This window comes from Leucoraja erinacea, chromosome 13, assembly GCF_028641065.1.
Source record: "Leucoraja erinacea ecotype New England chromosome 13, Leri_hhj_1, whole genome shotgun sequence".
NCBI lineage: Eukaryota > Metazoa > Chordata > Chondrichthyes > Rajiformes > Rajidae > Leucoraja > Leucoraja erinaceus.
Window position 1 is genome coordinate 39,686,892 of NC_073389.1, and position 17,504 is coordinate 39,704,395.

The 17,504-nt window shown below is 37.9% G+C and overlaps 1 protein-coding gene across 3 annotated transcripts in view; it reads right to left on the reverse strand.

Annotated features, from left to right (window-relative positions):
- The window catches only part of tfg (trafficking from ER to golgi regulator), an 83,389-nt gene that overhangs the window by 35,832 nt on the left and 30,053 nt on the right, over positions 1-17,504 (reverse strand). For all 3 annotated transcript variants that reach the window (XM_055644990.1, XM_055644988.1, XM_055644989.1), the window contains one exon: positions 3,120-3,266. In XM_055644990.1, the coding sequence (XP_055500965.1) occupies positions 3,120-3,266 (147 nt within the window). The remainder of the gene's footprint in view (positions 1-3,119; positions 3,267-17,504) is intronic.

Below are 17,504 nucleotides of genomic sequence, written 5' to 3' on the forward strand. Positions count from 1 at the left end.
CTTTATAACTCTATATAGACTTAAAATTACAATTTGCTTAATTCATATATTTTTGACCAGTACCTTGTGCACCAAATTCCAGTTTTATGCTGAAATCTTATTAGTAAGCTGTGGATAGTCAAGGTATTATTATTTTTGGATAACTCCTTTGTGTTATTGTCAGTAAAAAGCTGAAGTATTTCTAATTTATGTATCCATAAATATGCATTTCTAGTATTTGCATATGTAAAATGGTTATTTAACTCGTCCCATTTATATACCACAGTCAAGGACTTCACAGGAATATAAGCAGACAAAATGGATGACGGAGAAGAAAACATGTGGAAACAAAATTTTCGCTGAACAGCTGGGTTATGGGGAAAATGTGGAGGGAATTAGGGAGCTAATTGCAGAACCTGGAACTTTGTCAGTTTCCGATTACCACTTTTTCTAGCCCACATAATAGAAAGAGGATGACAGGGTTAATATTTAATGTATGAATTTAAAGCAAATGTCATTTTGTACTCCTGCTATTCTATCATGTCAGTTGTTTGCACACATCAATAACATGTGATCAACATAGTAACCTGTAACATTACTAACAGGGCAATTAAGTGAATCCGCCAATTACCATATGAATACGAATAGTTCCATTATGTTCATATATTACTCAGAAATCATCCAATTTCAAATTTCAATTTCAAGAACATTTGTGCAAATTTAAATTTCAGGTTCTTTTCTTCTACTTATGACAGTAAAGCGTTCCACTTGGTAGTCCATCAGATTCATGCAGGTCCCTGATGGACAATCCAATTTGTTTCCATCCCTCCTCTCCTTTTCTCTCTGTACGGATTATTTCTCATACATGCCCAATCCCCTCCACATCTTTCCCAAACATTCCCTCGTACATTTCCCATCAATTCCCCAAGATTATTTTTTTGCATTAACCTACACTACTAAGTAATTCACAACAGGCAATTCACCTACCGGTACTTTAGCAAGTGGAAATAAACTAGAACATCCATAGGAAACACGTGTGTCATGGGAAGCACAGCATCTGATGTCAGATTAAAATCCAGCTCCGTGAAGCTGGGAGGCAGAAGAACTAACCACAACATTACATTACCACCCTTTATTCTAATGGGGGGATGTAGATATAACAAATGAAAACAGTCTGTTTTTCAGTTTTTGTTAACAAAACTAAATATTGAATTGACCTAACCATGAATACTTTCTACATTTGTAAAACAGTGAGGCAATAGATTTGAAATGTGTTACTTCAGCTACTATGCAAATCAAACTGAAAATTAAATATTGTTCCCATTATGTGCATTGTGTCCTTTAACCATTTGTTGAATTTGAAATTCTTACGCAAATGCTTTTGGAAACTCAAATGCACCACACTATTTTTACCCAAAATTTTACACTTCCTTTTCTTCAAAGGCTGCAATACCAGCTTTCTTGGACAATTTTATAACCTCAATAATGTGCAAGTGAAAAAGACAAAGTGAGAAAAAAGTAATAAAATTATAGCTTAGATAAGCGTTGAACTGTACATGCTGCACCTTCCTCATTTGCAGTAAGTTAATCAAGCTGGTAAAATTTAGTTACATACATTTTATCGTCTGTGCTTTTAAGAAACAAAAATCACAGATCAGGTAACCCTAACATTTTCAGTGAAAACTGCTGAAAATAAATTGCTTTGGTAGAGGAGCATTGTTCTAAAATTCCCACTATTTCCCAGCTGCAGCAAAAAAAATCTACTTCTTCAGTATAATCCTGACTATTTCAAGTAGCTTTTTAAATGCTATACCAATGTGTTGTCTAAAACTGCTTTTGATTCAAGATTTAGAAAGGTTGGTAACAGTAACAATACTGGCAACTGTGATTTGCATGATATGCTGAGGCTAAAATTCAAATCCACACATGCACTGACTACACCGCCCAACAGGACTTCCATCTGTATATATGTATGTAGCGCCGTAGAATTTGTGCACCTATTCCCCCCCCCCCATCTCCCTTCTGTTTTGTTTTTCTGTTTCTTGTTTTTTGTGTAAAATTGTATGTATGCACTGAGTACGAGCAGCTTTCAGTTTCACTGTACATGTATAGTGACAATAAATGGCATATCTATATCTATCTATCTAATTTCAACATACTTTGAATACACAGGTTATCAGGTGTAAAATTACAAGCATTACACTAGAGGACTTTTAGATGTAAATTTTTTGTTTTAAAGTTTTGACTTAGCAGATATGACTAAATTGGAATAAAGTGAAATAGAAAATTATTTTCATAAACAGGATACTTCCTTAAACTGTTACATTAAGAAAGATGTTAAAACCACACATGTACCAATTGTACATCTGGGATTCAGTGTGCAAATGTGCAGTGAAACCACAAAATACTTAACATTTCCATATAGTATGTGTTAATGTACTCCATAAATGATTGAGTTCGTGAAATATGTTGATTTATATCCACAGACAGTGACACTCACTGACACACGAGTTAAGAAGGATGATGGGGCATCTCATTGAAACTTTAGGGCCTGTCCCACTTGGGCGTCATTTGCGCGTCACGCAGGTGGCACGCAAAGATTTTGTGAATCCCAAAATCCTGGGGCGCCACGCGCGACCGCGCGTCTGCCAACACCATGTGTGCGTCGTGACGCGTAAATTATGTTGCGTAAATGACGCGCAAATGACGCCCAAGTGGGACAGGCCCTTTACCGAATTGTGAAAGACTTAGATAGAATGGATGTGGAGAGGATGTTTCCACTACTGGGAGAGTCTAGGACCAGAGGTCATAGCCTCAGTAATAAAGGATGGTCCTCTAGGAAGGAGATGAGGATGAATTTCTTTAGTCAGAGGGCAGTGAATCTGTGGAACTCTTTGCCACAGAAGGCTGTGGAGGCCAAGTCAATGGATATTTTTAAAGCAGAGATAGATTCTTGATTAGTACGGGTGTCAGGGGTTATGGGGAGAAGGCAGGAAAATGGGGTTAGGAGGGAGAGTTAGATCAGCCAGGATTGAATGGCGGAGTTGACTTGATGGGCCGAATGGCCTAATTCTGCTCCTATGACCTAATGACACAACAATGTTTAGAAGGAGGAAAGTCATTTTAATAATCAAACGTACCATTTTCAGGGATGTTGGCACAAATACTTGGATCGCTAGGTGGTTCCAGGCAATCTAGCAGTCGGTTCACTTTATTCCGAAGTTCTATGAGTTCCTGGCGAAGATATTTAACTTGATTTGACTCCAATGGCCGCGGCTGTCCATTTACTATTTAAAAAATAAACAAAGATTACTCATTTAATTATCAGAGGTATTGTGCATTATGATAATAAAAGAAAGCCATTTCTAATACATACATTATACCCATGCATAGCATTATCTTTTGCTATTCAACATGAGAATACATTGCATCATATACTAATGAATTTGAGAATCTTCAGAAGACCATTTTATAAATATCCACATACATTATTAAAGCTAAACAGTGGGTATATGATTAAGTAAAATATTGGTTAAAAAAATTGAAGATCTTGAATATCTGAAATGAGAAAGAAAATGCAGGAAACGCTCAGCGGATCAGGCAGCTGCTGTGGGACGAGAAACAGAGCTATCAGGTCAAAGATGCTTTTCTTGTTGGAAGGTGGGTGCCTTGGTAGTAGCATGCAGTGGTCACCATTCTCCTGACCTTCTGACAACTCCCTGCACAATCCAAGCAGATGCACCTGTCATGGTTGTTTACAATGCAAGGGTCGAGTGACATACTGAAGTGGCATCATGCCCATTCCCACTCGGAAAATAACAACGGCTACTGGGCTAGACTGGCATTGGTATTGGTTCATTATTAACATGTACAACGACGAGACAAAAAACTGTTTTGAGTGTTGGTCAGGCAAATCACACTATTACAATATCACACACAAGTATAATCAAACCTTACACCAGTACACCGACCGGTTGAGCGAAAAGAGAAAGAAAACGGCATACAGGATATAGTGTTACAACTACAGAGAAAGTGCTAGATAAAAAGTGCAAGGGCTGTAATGAGCGAAATTAGGAGATCGGTGCTACATCCTTAACCTAGGAAAGATCCCATGATGAATCTGATGACAGAAACTGTAAGGGTTTACGGAACATACGATAGGATAAAACTTTATTCATCCCCGGAGGGAAATTGGTCTGTCAACTATGACCATTCCGTAAGTCGGGGAGTGTCTGTAGGAGTTAAAGCAGAATTTGGCCACACAATCCTGAGTGTATAAGGAGTATAGTTTGGGGCTCAGAACACAACCTTGATTACTTTGCTCATTTTGGGCATTGTTAAGAGCTTGTGAAGAAAAAGTTAAATAATTTGTCTTATTTCTCTCCCTGGAAATCTGAAATTGCACATGCTTTTCAATGCATCTTTCCTCTTAACATTTCACTGTTAAGATTCCCAAAGAACAAATATGGGATGTATTATTCTCGTTTGAAAATTGATGTTCTTGAAGGATATATATGCAAGCATATTGAAGAACCTCCTATATATCAAGCAGCACATCTTTTTTTTTTTTTTAAACAACTAAGCATTTTTAATTTTTAGTAGTAAATTTAATACTCCAATATGGAGTGGCTCTATGAAATCCTAAGAAGCAAAGAATGTATAATATTTAAAATGATTGAGGTAATATACCACAGCTAATAGAGAAAAATATCTGAATTAAAATTTAAGCTTTTCTACTTTGGTCTTCAAGAGGGTGGGTTTTCTGGATTACAAAGGTTACTTATGAACAGAAATAACCATTTACTGCATGTATAGAAGTTGCATTGAGATCGAAACATTCCTCAGTTGACATTCTTGGAAAGAATTGATAGCAATGTCTTAAAACTTTTTAAAAAAAAAGTGCTTTACAGAATTAATGTAGGTCAAGGGATTTTCCTATGGAAAAGAATCGAGCTAAATTATCAAACTATGCAGAGATGACAGAATGAAAAATGGGAATTATCTTGGACTACTTAACGACTGACAAAAAAATGAAATACCAAACAATTTGTACCATGCATAGCAATATAGAAAACTGGCTTACATGCCACATTATGTAGATTTCTATACGCGTTTGGAGAGACAAACAGATAATCATAATTTAATTGTGGAAAATGTCTCTTAATTAATTACAAGAACTATCAGCCTTCATTTTCCATCCATCTAAATTGATTTTACACTGGCATGTCTATTGGATTTAGAGGCAAACTATAATAATTTTACAATATAAGTTAGTCATGGAGTCTTTAAACTACACACCATAAACAGGCCCTTTGTCCCTCCTTTTCCATGCTGTCCAAGTTGCCGTTTTGAATTGTCCCATTTGCCTATATATGGCCCATATTTTTCTAAATCCGTCTCATCCATATACTTGACCTTTTGAAAGTCATAAATGTATCCACTTCTATACCAGATTCTTCCAGATACATACTACCCATGGTGAAAAAGTTGCCCCCGAGGTTCATCTTAAATCTTTCCCTCTCACCTTAACCCTGTGCCCTCTAGTTTTAGAATCCTCTACTCTGGGAAAAAGACTAAGTGTTGACTATATCCATGCCCCTCGTGTACTTGTACACCTAAAAAAAGTCACACCTCAGCTACCTAAGCTCCAAAGGAAAAGTTCCACCAAATAGAGTTTCTCTCTCTAACTCAAACCTGCATGTCCAAATAACATCCTGGTGAATCTTTACTGCGCCCTTCCAAACCTAATGAAATCCTTTATCAAAGTTAATCCTTAAGGGCCTCTCACTCTATCAACTTAACTCTGCCGTATAGCATAAATCCTCACTTCAACTTCTCTAGGCCCTGTCCATGTGCTTAACTTGCCTCTCCACTGTCATTCAACCGAAACTTTATGTAAAAGTATACCTTCCACATGTAGCCATCACCAACAAATACTGGCTGGAGAAAGAGGTATGAAGGTGACCCCAATAACAAGAAAGAAGGGAGACAAAGACCACACAACAGGAAGCTATTGGCCTGTCCTTCATTGGGAATCTATTGAAATGTGTTAGTAAAGAGATAACAATAGAGCAATTAGAAAATCATAAGACAATCAAAATGGTTTTTATGAAACAGCCACATTGACATATTTGAAGAAGTTCTTTGAGAATGCAATGAATAGGATAAAGAAGAACCACTAAATGTAGTGTACTTGAATTTTCAGAAGGCATCTGATAAGTCTACTGCGTAAGACAACAGTACACAGGGTTGGGAAAAATACATTGGCATAGATAAGGAGCTTCGATAACATAGAAAACAGTTAAATAAATGGACTATTTTCAGATAGACCAACAATAGGTAGTGTTTGTGTCTCAAATATTTATAATCTGAAGATAATTACTGAAGACTCATATGAAGGTACAGAGTGTACTTCAGCCAAATCTGCTGATGATACAAAGATAGATAGCTTACCAAGTTGGGAGGGGGACACAGAGTCACTGCAATTGGACATAGATAGTTTAAGTGATTGGGAAATAAGTTGTCAGATAGAATATAACTGGAAGAATAAAACAAAATTAAATGGGGACTACAAAATGTTAAAAGTATAAAGAAATTGGAGATCCTAGTGCATGAAACACATATTGTTGACAAGTAATAAGCACAATCTTGACCTTTATTACAAATAGCTTGAAGTATTAAAATATAGAAGTTTTGATGCAACCTTACAGGCACAGCACTTGAAGTACTGCCTACATTTTTCATCTCCATGTTTAAATGCGGTTATGCTTACAGTGGAGATAACACAGATAAAGTACACTGAAGGGCCTGTCCCACTAACGCGACTTTTCAGCGACTTAACAGCGAACCTCGAGCTGGATCAACCGCCAGCGATGAAACCGCGAGCTGAATCGACCGTCTGCACACATACACACACATATCGCAAAGGCGGGGGCCAGGGAAAGCGGGGGAGTGCTGTCAGAAATTCACATCCCGCTATGAACAGGAAGGTAAAAGACGGCTGGCACAGTAACGGTAAGTATAAGTAAACATAGAAAATAGGTGCAGGAATAGGCCATTCAGCACTTTGAGCCTGCACCGCCATTCAATATGATCATGGCTGATCATCCAACTCAGTATCCTGTACCTGCTTTCTCTCTGTACCCCTTGATCCCTTTAGCCACAAGGGCCACATCTAACTCCCTCTTAAATATAGCCAATGAACTGGCCTCAACTACATTATGTGGCAGAGAATTCCAGAGATTCACCACTTTGGTTCATGGACATCCCCAGTTGCTGGGTGTCTTCTCTGGTGATGTTCTGCCAAGCCTGTATTGCAGCCATCTTTAGCTTATGGGGCCAAGTCCCCTTCAGTTTTCTCTTCAGCATTTAAAAGGCATGCTCAATTGGGTTCAGGACAGGTGATTGACTTGGCCACTCAAGAATTGACCTTTTTTTAGCTTTGTTGCTTTAGCAGTATGTTTGGGATCATTGTCTTGCTGTAGAATGAACCACCGGCCATTGAGTTTTTAAGTATTTGTTTGAAATTGAGCAGATAGGAAGTGTCTACACTTCAGAATTCATTATGCTACTACCATCAGCAGTTGTATCATCAATGAAGATAAGTAAACCGGTATCTTCCGCAGCCATACATGCCCAGGCCATAACATCCCCCACCACTGTGTTTCACAGATGAGGTAGTATGCTTTGGATCTTGAGCAGTTCCTTCTCTCCTCCATACTTTGCTCTTGCCATCACTCTGATATGTTAATCTTTGTCTCATCTGCCCACCACCTTTTTCCAGAACTGTGGTTGCTCTTTTAAGTACTTCTTGGCAAGCTGTAACCTGGCCATCCTATTTTTGCACGCTAACTAGTGGTTTGCATCTTGCAGTATAGCCTCTCTATTTCGGTTCATGAAATCTTCTGCGGACAGTGTTCATTGACAAATCCACACCTGAAGAGTGGTGTCGGACAGGTGTTTGGGGATTGTTCTTTATTATAGAGAGAATTCTTCTGTCATCAGCTGCGCAGATCTTCCTTGACCTGCCAGTCTCTTTGCGATTAGTAAGTTTACCAGTTCTCTCTTTCTTCTTAATGATGTTCCAAACAGTTGATTTTGGTAAGCCTTCAGGGCCTGTCCCACTTATGCGATTTTTTCGGCGACTTGCTGGCACCCGTCATAGTTGTAGCAGGTCGGTGAAAATTTTCAAAATGTTGAAAAACCAGCAGCCACCAGAAAAAGGTACGACTCTTTGGACCACTACTCACGACCATATAGGCGTCACCCCGCAAAATGGAGTACAGAGGCAAATAAATAAATGATGGGTCTTTGTCCTTAACATCATGGGGGCACTGTACAATTGGCTGAGAAAATTACCATTAACTTAATTGTTGTCAATTACATAGCTTGTAAATCAGATCACTAGCAATTATATTTTAATAAGAATCAGATGGACTTCAGTATTCACATGCTGACCACATTATGTCCATTCCCAAGAAACTAACTGAAAAAGGTCACTCAGCAGCCAGGCCCACAATCTATCCACACCATCTTGGGCAAAACATGCCGCACAAACTAGGGACAATTTACAATTTTACCAAGCCAATTATCCTACAAACCTGTGCGTCTTTGGAATGTGGGAGCACCTGGAGAAAACCCACGCAGGTCACGGGAAGAACGTACAAACTTCGTACAGATAGCACCCGTAGTCAGGATTGAACCCGGGTCTCTGGCACTGTAAGGAAGCAATTTCATCGTTGCGCCACCAGGATGCCCCAAAAGCTTTCTGTGAAAAGCTGTAAACTATTTTTTATGAATATTTAATTATCTCAAACATTCAGACATCTAAAAAAATGCCAACATTGAACTATTTTTAAAAGCATCTAAAGTTAATAAAAAAAACAAATGCACTTAAAAGTAAATGAAACTGAGCCAAAGTAAAATGTTTTTTTCAGTCTGAAGAAGGGCCTCTACCTGTCACCCATTCCTTCTCTCCAGAGATGCTGCTTGCCCCACTTTACTCCAGCATTTTCTCTCTACCTTCAATTTAAACCAGCATCTGCAGTTCTTTCCTACATGTATTTTAAAAATATTTATATTCCACTTAGTTTTCCAATCTGAATGTCTGGAATTCTGGTTGATCTCAGATTCAATGTCAGGTTTGTTCTGGAAAAGGATCAGATTAAATGTTTCAGCATAATCCCAACTAGAGTGGGTCCCTACAACTGGTCTTTACATGTTCGGCTAAAAGTCCAGGAATCACAAAACAAATTAATAGCTGATTCCAATATTCCAAGATATGATCCATCTGGGTTCACATAGTTCCCACTGATTTATCTTAAAATGGTCCCCAGTGACTCCCTTACCTAAATTCATCATTGTCAAATATGTTACCAACACACAATATACTGCTTTTCGTAGCAAATTAAGCATTACATTTACAAACTGAACTAGATCTCATTTGGCACGATCAAACAGAAACAGTCATGCATTCAGCCAAAAAAAGGACACAAAGTGCTAGAGTAATTCAGCGAGTCAGACAATAGCTCTGGAGAACATGGATAGGCAATGTTTCAGGGCAAGACCCTTCTTCAGTATTAACTTAGAATGGATAGAGTTTTTTTTTTTTTAAATGGACAGATTGAAATGAAAGGGAATTTAATACAATTAATGAAAAGGTATAGTGGTGACACATTTAGCCAAGAAAATCTCATGTGCAGACAAGAGCGATGATGTGTTAAACAAGAATTGCAAATTCCTTTTCCACTAATGAGGCATGATTCTGGAAATATCAATCAAAACAGTATAGCTAGAGTTCAGGCCAGTGATAATTCATTTCCAGGTTTTCTAACAGTATTGTGCTTAAGAGATGTACATTGGAGTCCCAATCCCAAAGTTCAGCAAGATTATACAAATAATAAGTAGGTCATGGAGTTCAATAAAGATTCACATTCAATCCTTTGCCTGCAACAAGTTTCATTTTGGTCTCTGTAGCTCCAGGTTAATTGGTCTGCGTAGTTCCAGGTTAGAAATATGAAATTTAGCAGTTTCTGAAACTGTGCATTGTTATGCTGTATCTGCAGGGAGGGCATGCATGTGAAGATAGATGGAATATGCTGCGATACCAACAGTCAATAAATAGAATTTTAGAGCCTACAAAACCAAACCCCGAGTACTCAATACTTCAGCAAAGTAAGAATACCTCATGCAAAATGCTGCATCTGTTTATTCATAAATATTAACACAATTAGAAATGGTGTACCGTGCACAACATAAAATTCCACTTCACTCCATTAAAGCATAATATTTTGTTGTGTAAATATCCATCAAATAAAATAATGCATGCATGTGTAGGAAAGAACTGCAGATGCTGATTTAAATCGAAGGTAGACAAAAAATGCTGGAGTAACTCAGCGGGACAAGCAGCATCTCTGGAGAGAAGGAATGGGTGATGTTTCGGGTCGAGACCTTTCTTTATCTATTCATGCAAGTAGGTAGGCTGTTCTCACATTATTTAGAGTGTAGTGCTAGATCTCATTACTATTGCGATTAATAGATTTGACATAGATGAATCGATAGGTCTGAGGAGGGGTCTCGACCCGAGGCATCGCCCATTCCTTCTCTCCAGAGATGCTGCCTGTCCCGCTGAGTTACTCCAGCATTTTGTGTCTACAATAGATTTGACAACATTAGCATGTGACAGACACAATGAAATAATTCTAAGTAATGGTTTATTTTTGAAGAAATAAATTTAAAAGAATATATATCTGGGGAAAAAATACAGTGCTAGAATTAATCAGTGGATCTGTCAGCATCTCTAGAGGACATGGATAGGCGATGTATCAGGTTGGGGCCTATCCACATTCCCCAGAGATGCTCCCTGACCTGCTGAGTTGCTTCAGCAGTTTGGTTGTTTTGTAAACTAGCATATGCAGTCGCATGTGTCCCCGTACATCTGGAGAATATCAGGTAGAATATATAAAATCCAATATTGGAAGCATATAAAGAAGCAGGCACACAGTCAATAAGTAAAAGTAGCTGATATAGGACGTAAATCGTTACTTGAAATGTGGTGCATACCCAGACATTAACCTTAATCTAGAATTGAAGGATGAAATAAAGAAAGCAATCACTATAATAATGGAAGATTTTAACTTTTGCCAAAACTAACTAGGACAATAATAGCTCAAACTTGAAAGGAAAGGATTTCTGGAGTTTCATAACTCAGCCTATATGAACAGCCAACAAAGGAAGAAAACATCATAAACTTGGATTATGAGTAATAGGAACAATTAAATGTCCAACACAAATATGGTTGAGATTTCATGTGTTAGTTTTCCAACACCATAACATTTGTCAAAACAAGGACTCGAGAGGTTACACAAACCAAATAATCCAGCTAAATTAAAGAGGATAAATTTTATGCATTTGATGAATCTTGTCAGAGTGTTCCTGGCAAGTTTTATGGAGAAGTGGAGGAATTACGGTGATTTTGAATCCCTTGCTTTGCCATTCAACACAGCAGGAATTCCGTTAAGTTTGGCACCTTCACTTTGCATTGTTCTGGTATGTTCTCAATCGCCATAAAGAATATTAAAAGGAGAAATGGAACAGAATTAAAATGGTTTCAATCCCCGAGGGAATGAGAGGATTATTTGAATAGAAAGCCAATATGGGAAATAAAAATTCAAATTAAATTTGGAATGCAAAACAGGGATAGCCATAAACATTTCTGTCAGAGTAAAACCAAACAAGTGACAGAGCAAGACATGTCTGGTGAGAACATAACCCCTGATATTACACACTCCTCAAAACAGATCTGACTATTTTTTGGTTTTCAATAAAGAAGAAATAGGCAACATCGAAATGGAAAGATTTTTACAACTCCAATAATCTGGTACCCTTGGAATTTTAATTCCAAATTACTGAACTGGTAGATTTCTCTGAATATTGGATATTGCACCAACACTCTTTTACGTCCCCATTTAAGATGTTACATGGTAGAATAATATATGTTCTAGTGAACCAGGTGAATATAAAGGAACATGGGATCTAAAGGGAGTATGTTTGGAGTTTGAGTGAATTTAAATCAAGTCTGGGAGTGGGTCATAATGAACCAGATGCCAAACACTCAGGATTTCTGAATAATGGGTCAGTGGATTATTGGAATTTTATCATGTTGGATGTTGAAGTAAGTTGTGAAACAATTCGCACTACTACCAACAACATACTCAATTGGCGGCTTGTACAGTAAAGCCATTTCAGGACTTGATTAAAATGCTTCTGGAATAGGAGTACATAAGAAAAAACTAGAACAAATTTTCCAGAAATCACTGACCAATGGATGCTGGAAAAAGGCAGAAGTTTCTCTTTTCAAAAAATAAACTGTACAAGAAAGGTACCCACATATACACCTTTGTGCATATAGTTCAAACCATTATTTTATGGTTAAGATAACGGAGCATGGTTTCAGAATTTTTAACGGCTACATGAAGTAGAGCTGCTGCCAATCTAATTTATAGGTTTTCTTTGAGGGTACAGCAAAACACATCGACAGGAGTACGACAGTGAATCAATGTGAAAAAGAAATCCAGACCTGAAGCATAGCCTATTCATGACCTCCAGTCATGCTGCGTGACCCACTGAGTTACTTCAGCACTTTGTGTTCTACAGCTGTAATGAGTCACTGTCTTTAAAACACTGCAGTTCTTCTGGTGAAGATATTTCCATAGCATTGTTAGGCAAAGTTCCAATACTTAGATCCAGCAACAAAGAGGGCACGATTACTAATTTTCAAGTCAGAAAGTGCTGCTCTGATCCTTATTGATGGTAGAGGTCATAGACATGGGAAGTCAGATAAGCTAGGTGACAAACTGTACAACATTTTGTAGGTGGTACACTATGCTGTCATGATGCCTCACCATAGAGGGAATGAATGCGTACTCTGCTCGATGGGGTTCCAGTCAATGAGGCTATATTATGTGATAACACATTTATTTAGTTTGGAGCTGCACTCATTCAGGTAAGTGGGACTCGAAAAACATACCTTGTGGTTGGTAGAAAGGCTTTGAGGAGAAACTATCAGTTATCATTTTATATAGGACACCCAACCTCTGACAACTATGGTTTTTCTGCACCTTTTCCAGTTGAGCTTCTTGTGAATGGTGACACGGGAATCTGTGGAGGCAGGAATCTTGCGTAGAACAAAAAGGCTTGGGACCTAGGCCCCACCTGAAACATTGTCTCGCATGTCCTACAGATGCTGCCTGACCCACTGAGTTACACCAGTACTTTATGTTCTTCTCAATGGTGATGCCTCAAGACATTGTGGGGGGGGGAATAATCAGTCATGGCAATGCTATCAAACATCAAGGGTAAATAGACAATAAGTGCAGAGGTATGCCACTCGGCCCTTCGAGCCAGCACCACCATTCACTGTGATCATGGCTGATCATCCACAATCAGTACCCCGTTCCTGCCTTCACCCCATATCCCAACTCTGTTATCTTTTAGAGCTCTATCTAACTCTCTCTTGAAAGCATCCAGAGAATTGGCCTCCAATGCTTTCTGAGGCAGAGAATTTCACAGATTCACAAACCTCTGTGTGAAAAGGTTTTTCCTCATCTCCATTCTAAATGGCTTACCCCTTATTCTTAAATTGTGGCCCCTGGTTTTGGACTTCCCCCAACATCGGCAACATGTTTCATGCCGCTAGCATGTCCAATCCCTTAATAATCTTATACGTTTCAATAAGATCCCCTCATCCTTCAAAATTCCAGTGTATACAAACCCAGTCGCTCCATTCTTTCAACATATGACAGTCCCGCCATCTTGGGAATTAACCTTGTGAACCTACGCTGCACTCCCTCAATATCAAGAATGTCCTTCCTCAAATTTGGAGACCAAAACAGCACAAAATACTCCATGTGCCGTCCCGCTAGGGCCCTGTACAACTGCAGGACCTCTTTGTTCCTATACTTAACTCCTCTTGTCATGAAGGCCGTTAGCTTTCTTCACTGCCTACTGTACCTGCATGCTACTTTCAGCGACTGATGAACAAGGACACCCAGATCTCGTTGTACTTCCCCTTTTCCTAACTTGACACCATTCAGATAATAATCTGCCTTCCTGTTCTTGCCACCAAAGTGGATAACCTCACATTTATCCACATTAAACTGCATCTGCCCACTCACCCAACCTGTCCAAGTCACCCTGCATCCTCATAGCATCCTCCTCACAGTACACACTGCCAACCAGCTTTGTGTTATTTGCAAATTTGCTAATGTTACTTTTATTCCATTCATCTAAATCAGTAATGTATATTGTAAATAGCTGCAATCCCAGCACTGAGCCTTGTGGTACCCCACTGGTCACTGCCTGAAAGGGACCCGTTAATCCCTACTCTTTGTTTCCTGTCTGCCAACCAATTTTCTATCCATGTCAGCACCCTACCCCTAACACAATGTGCTCTAATTGTGCCCACTAATCTCCTATGTTAGACCTTATCAAAGGCTTTCTGAAAGTCCAGATACACTACATCCACTGCCTCTCCCTTGTCCATTTAACTAGTTACATCCTCAAAAAATTCCAGATTAGTCAAGCATGATTTCCCCTTTGTAAATCCACGCTGAATTGGATCAATTCTGTTACTGCTAAACAAATGTGCCGCTATTTCATCTTTTATAATTGACTCCAGCATCTTGTAAGCTCACCAGTGCTCTCTTTTTTCTTAATGATGTTCCAAACTAAGCCTAAGGTTTGGCAGATGTTTTATTCTTGTTTCTCAGTCTTATAATGGCTTATTTGACTTTCATTGGCACAACTTTGGTCCTCCTGTTGATAAACAGCAATAAAAGTTTCGAAAGGTGATGGAAAGACTGGAGGAAAGACTAGGTGCCGAGAGCTCGCTTATACCTGCATTAAGCAGTCAATTAAACACACCTGAGCAAGTACAAACACCCGTGAAGCCATGTGTCCCAAACATTGATGCCCTGAAATGGGGGGGGGACTATGTATAAACACTGCTGTAATTACTACATGGTGAAACCAAAATGTATAAAAATGGCCTTTATTAAAATCTGACAATGTGCACTTTAACCACATGGGATTTTTTTCTGTTACAAATCTCAAATTGTGGAGCACAGAGAAGAGCACTGTACAAACGGTTTCATTTCTTCAGGAGCTATGAATGGGACTGAGCATTGGATAATCATCCACAAATATCTCCAGTTCTGCAGTTTTGAAGGAAAGGGGGTTGCTGATGAAACAGCTGAAGGATTTGGTCAAGGATACTACCCTAGGTATCCTGGAGCTGTAAATGAGTGATCTCCAACAATCTTACCATCTTTTTGTTTGAGATGTGACTTCAAATATCACCTAACACTAACATACTCTTTGTCAATTGTTCTATCCAGTACCACCAGTGCAATTCTCCTTGGAGATTAGGTCCCCTCCAATTTTCAGTGCATTGTACCACAGAAGTCAAAGATGAGCTTGAAATCACTGGACTCTGCACATACCTTTTCAACTGAAGGGCCAATTGCATTTCACTTGCATGGTCACGCACCCATTGATTTTAATGGGAACCTGAATTAAAAACTTGGTGGTATATTTATAAATTCTCAATTATATCTCATGTTTTAATTAGTTTAAAAACACTTAACAAAAATGAATATTCAAGTTTAAAGTAAAATTACTGTAATTTTAATATTTTTAAACTATTCAAACATTTTCGCTTTGCATACTCTGATCAGAGATATTTAAAAACAGTACATTGACATAAGCCATTTGAGTGGTCTGAGTGGGGAATGGCTTTTCGTTCCACTGAGAATTATCTATATTGTCATGCATGCCCCCTTTAGCTTGCAGGGTTGCCATGGTAGCAAGGCCTTCAGGACAATTTGACCTATGGAGCTAAAAAATTATGCTTCGGCAGTAATAGCATGGGATGCGTATAGGGTGGGGGCAGGTCAAGCTATCTGGTTCATGGTTAATATAAACAGTGCAGCAAACATGGAAGATATGGAATAATTACAATTCACAATAGACATCTCTATTAGAACCTATTGTTCAGATCTTTGGATTTTCTAGGATTGAAGGTCTGTTGACTTCACCTTCCATATTGGTAGTCTCGTCTACTTTAGCAAAATCTCCACTTAGAATTTACTGGTACACTCATTTTCTTCACATTATTATACATTTAAAATCAGTTTAATTGCACTATACTGCCCTCCAGTGACGATATAGCTGATGTGTCACCAACCCCCACCAACAAACTTCCATATTAAGTGCTCCAATAAAATCGTACGGTTCCCAAATATATCTAATTTTGTCTTCTTGATCAACACCAATTTCTTATAAAAATGACTTTGCATGATATCACATTATTAAGTTTGTGTGGAAAGATATAATCTGTTTTTACCATGCACCTCTGCTCTGTAAAAGTCCAATGAATGTCACAGCTCAAGATCTACAACATTTATTAGCCAAGGTAGACAAATAGATTCTGGTTGTTCGTTGATGTTGAAGTATTTTTTTTGCATACAAAATGTCTTCAGTAGTGACTGTGCAAGATCACCATAAGAATGCAACAAATATTCAATAACAACATACTTTTTAAATGAAAAGAGTCAAACATAAATGAGCACTGCCAAAATACCTTAATACATTAATTTGATGTAGACATTTACATAGTTGATATTAGTTCTATATGTGCATACAACATACTTTATTAATCCCAGTTAAAATGTAATTTAAATTTGATTTTTCAATGAAGTCCTATTCAACAGATTTGAAAATGTTTCACCTAATCAAAATTATTTGACTTGAAGCAAAACATGCACATCCAAAACCAGGTGACATTTCATTCATTACAGGTGATGAACATATTGCGAATGAAAAATGTATACAATTTTCAGTTTCAATGTGTCATAACCTCCAGCTAATTTTGGTGCTTTTATCACCGTCAATCTCTGGATGTAATACAATATTGCAAGATATTAACTGCTGCAGGTCTAATAATATCAGATACAATTTTGAAAAATGCTCACTGGGCAAACTCTGCATTCACTTTTTGCCGTGCATCATACTGTTTTGTAAGCCTTTATCAAATGACAAAGTCATGAAACTAGGTTAAGAAAATGAACACCAATTTACTCCAATTTATGGCTCATCTATGCAGCAATGCCTAACAATGTTAGCCAAAATGATCACCAGTGAAATTATGTCTAAAATAATAACAAATGAAAAAGATGAAAATAAATATAATGAATATGAATAAGTTTATGAAAAAATAAGAATACACAAAATTGATTATAATGAAATTATATAAATACGTATATATAACAACATGCAAATCTTAATTGATCTCTTCATCAAATTATTATAATGAAACAGTGCAATGGATTGTGTAATCACTTTTCAAGTATCATTGACAACGATACTAAATAACAGGTGAATCATCAATAACGTGCATAATTAATATGATCATACTTCAATGCATTATCTTAACAACATTTTAACAATGGCTTCACAAATATAAATTT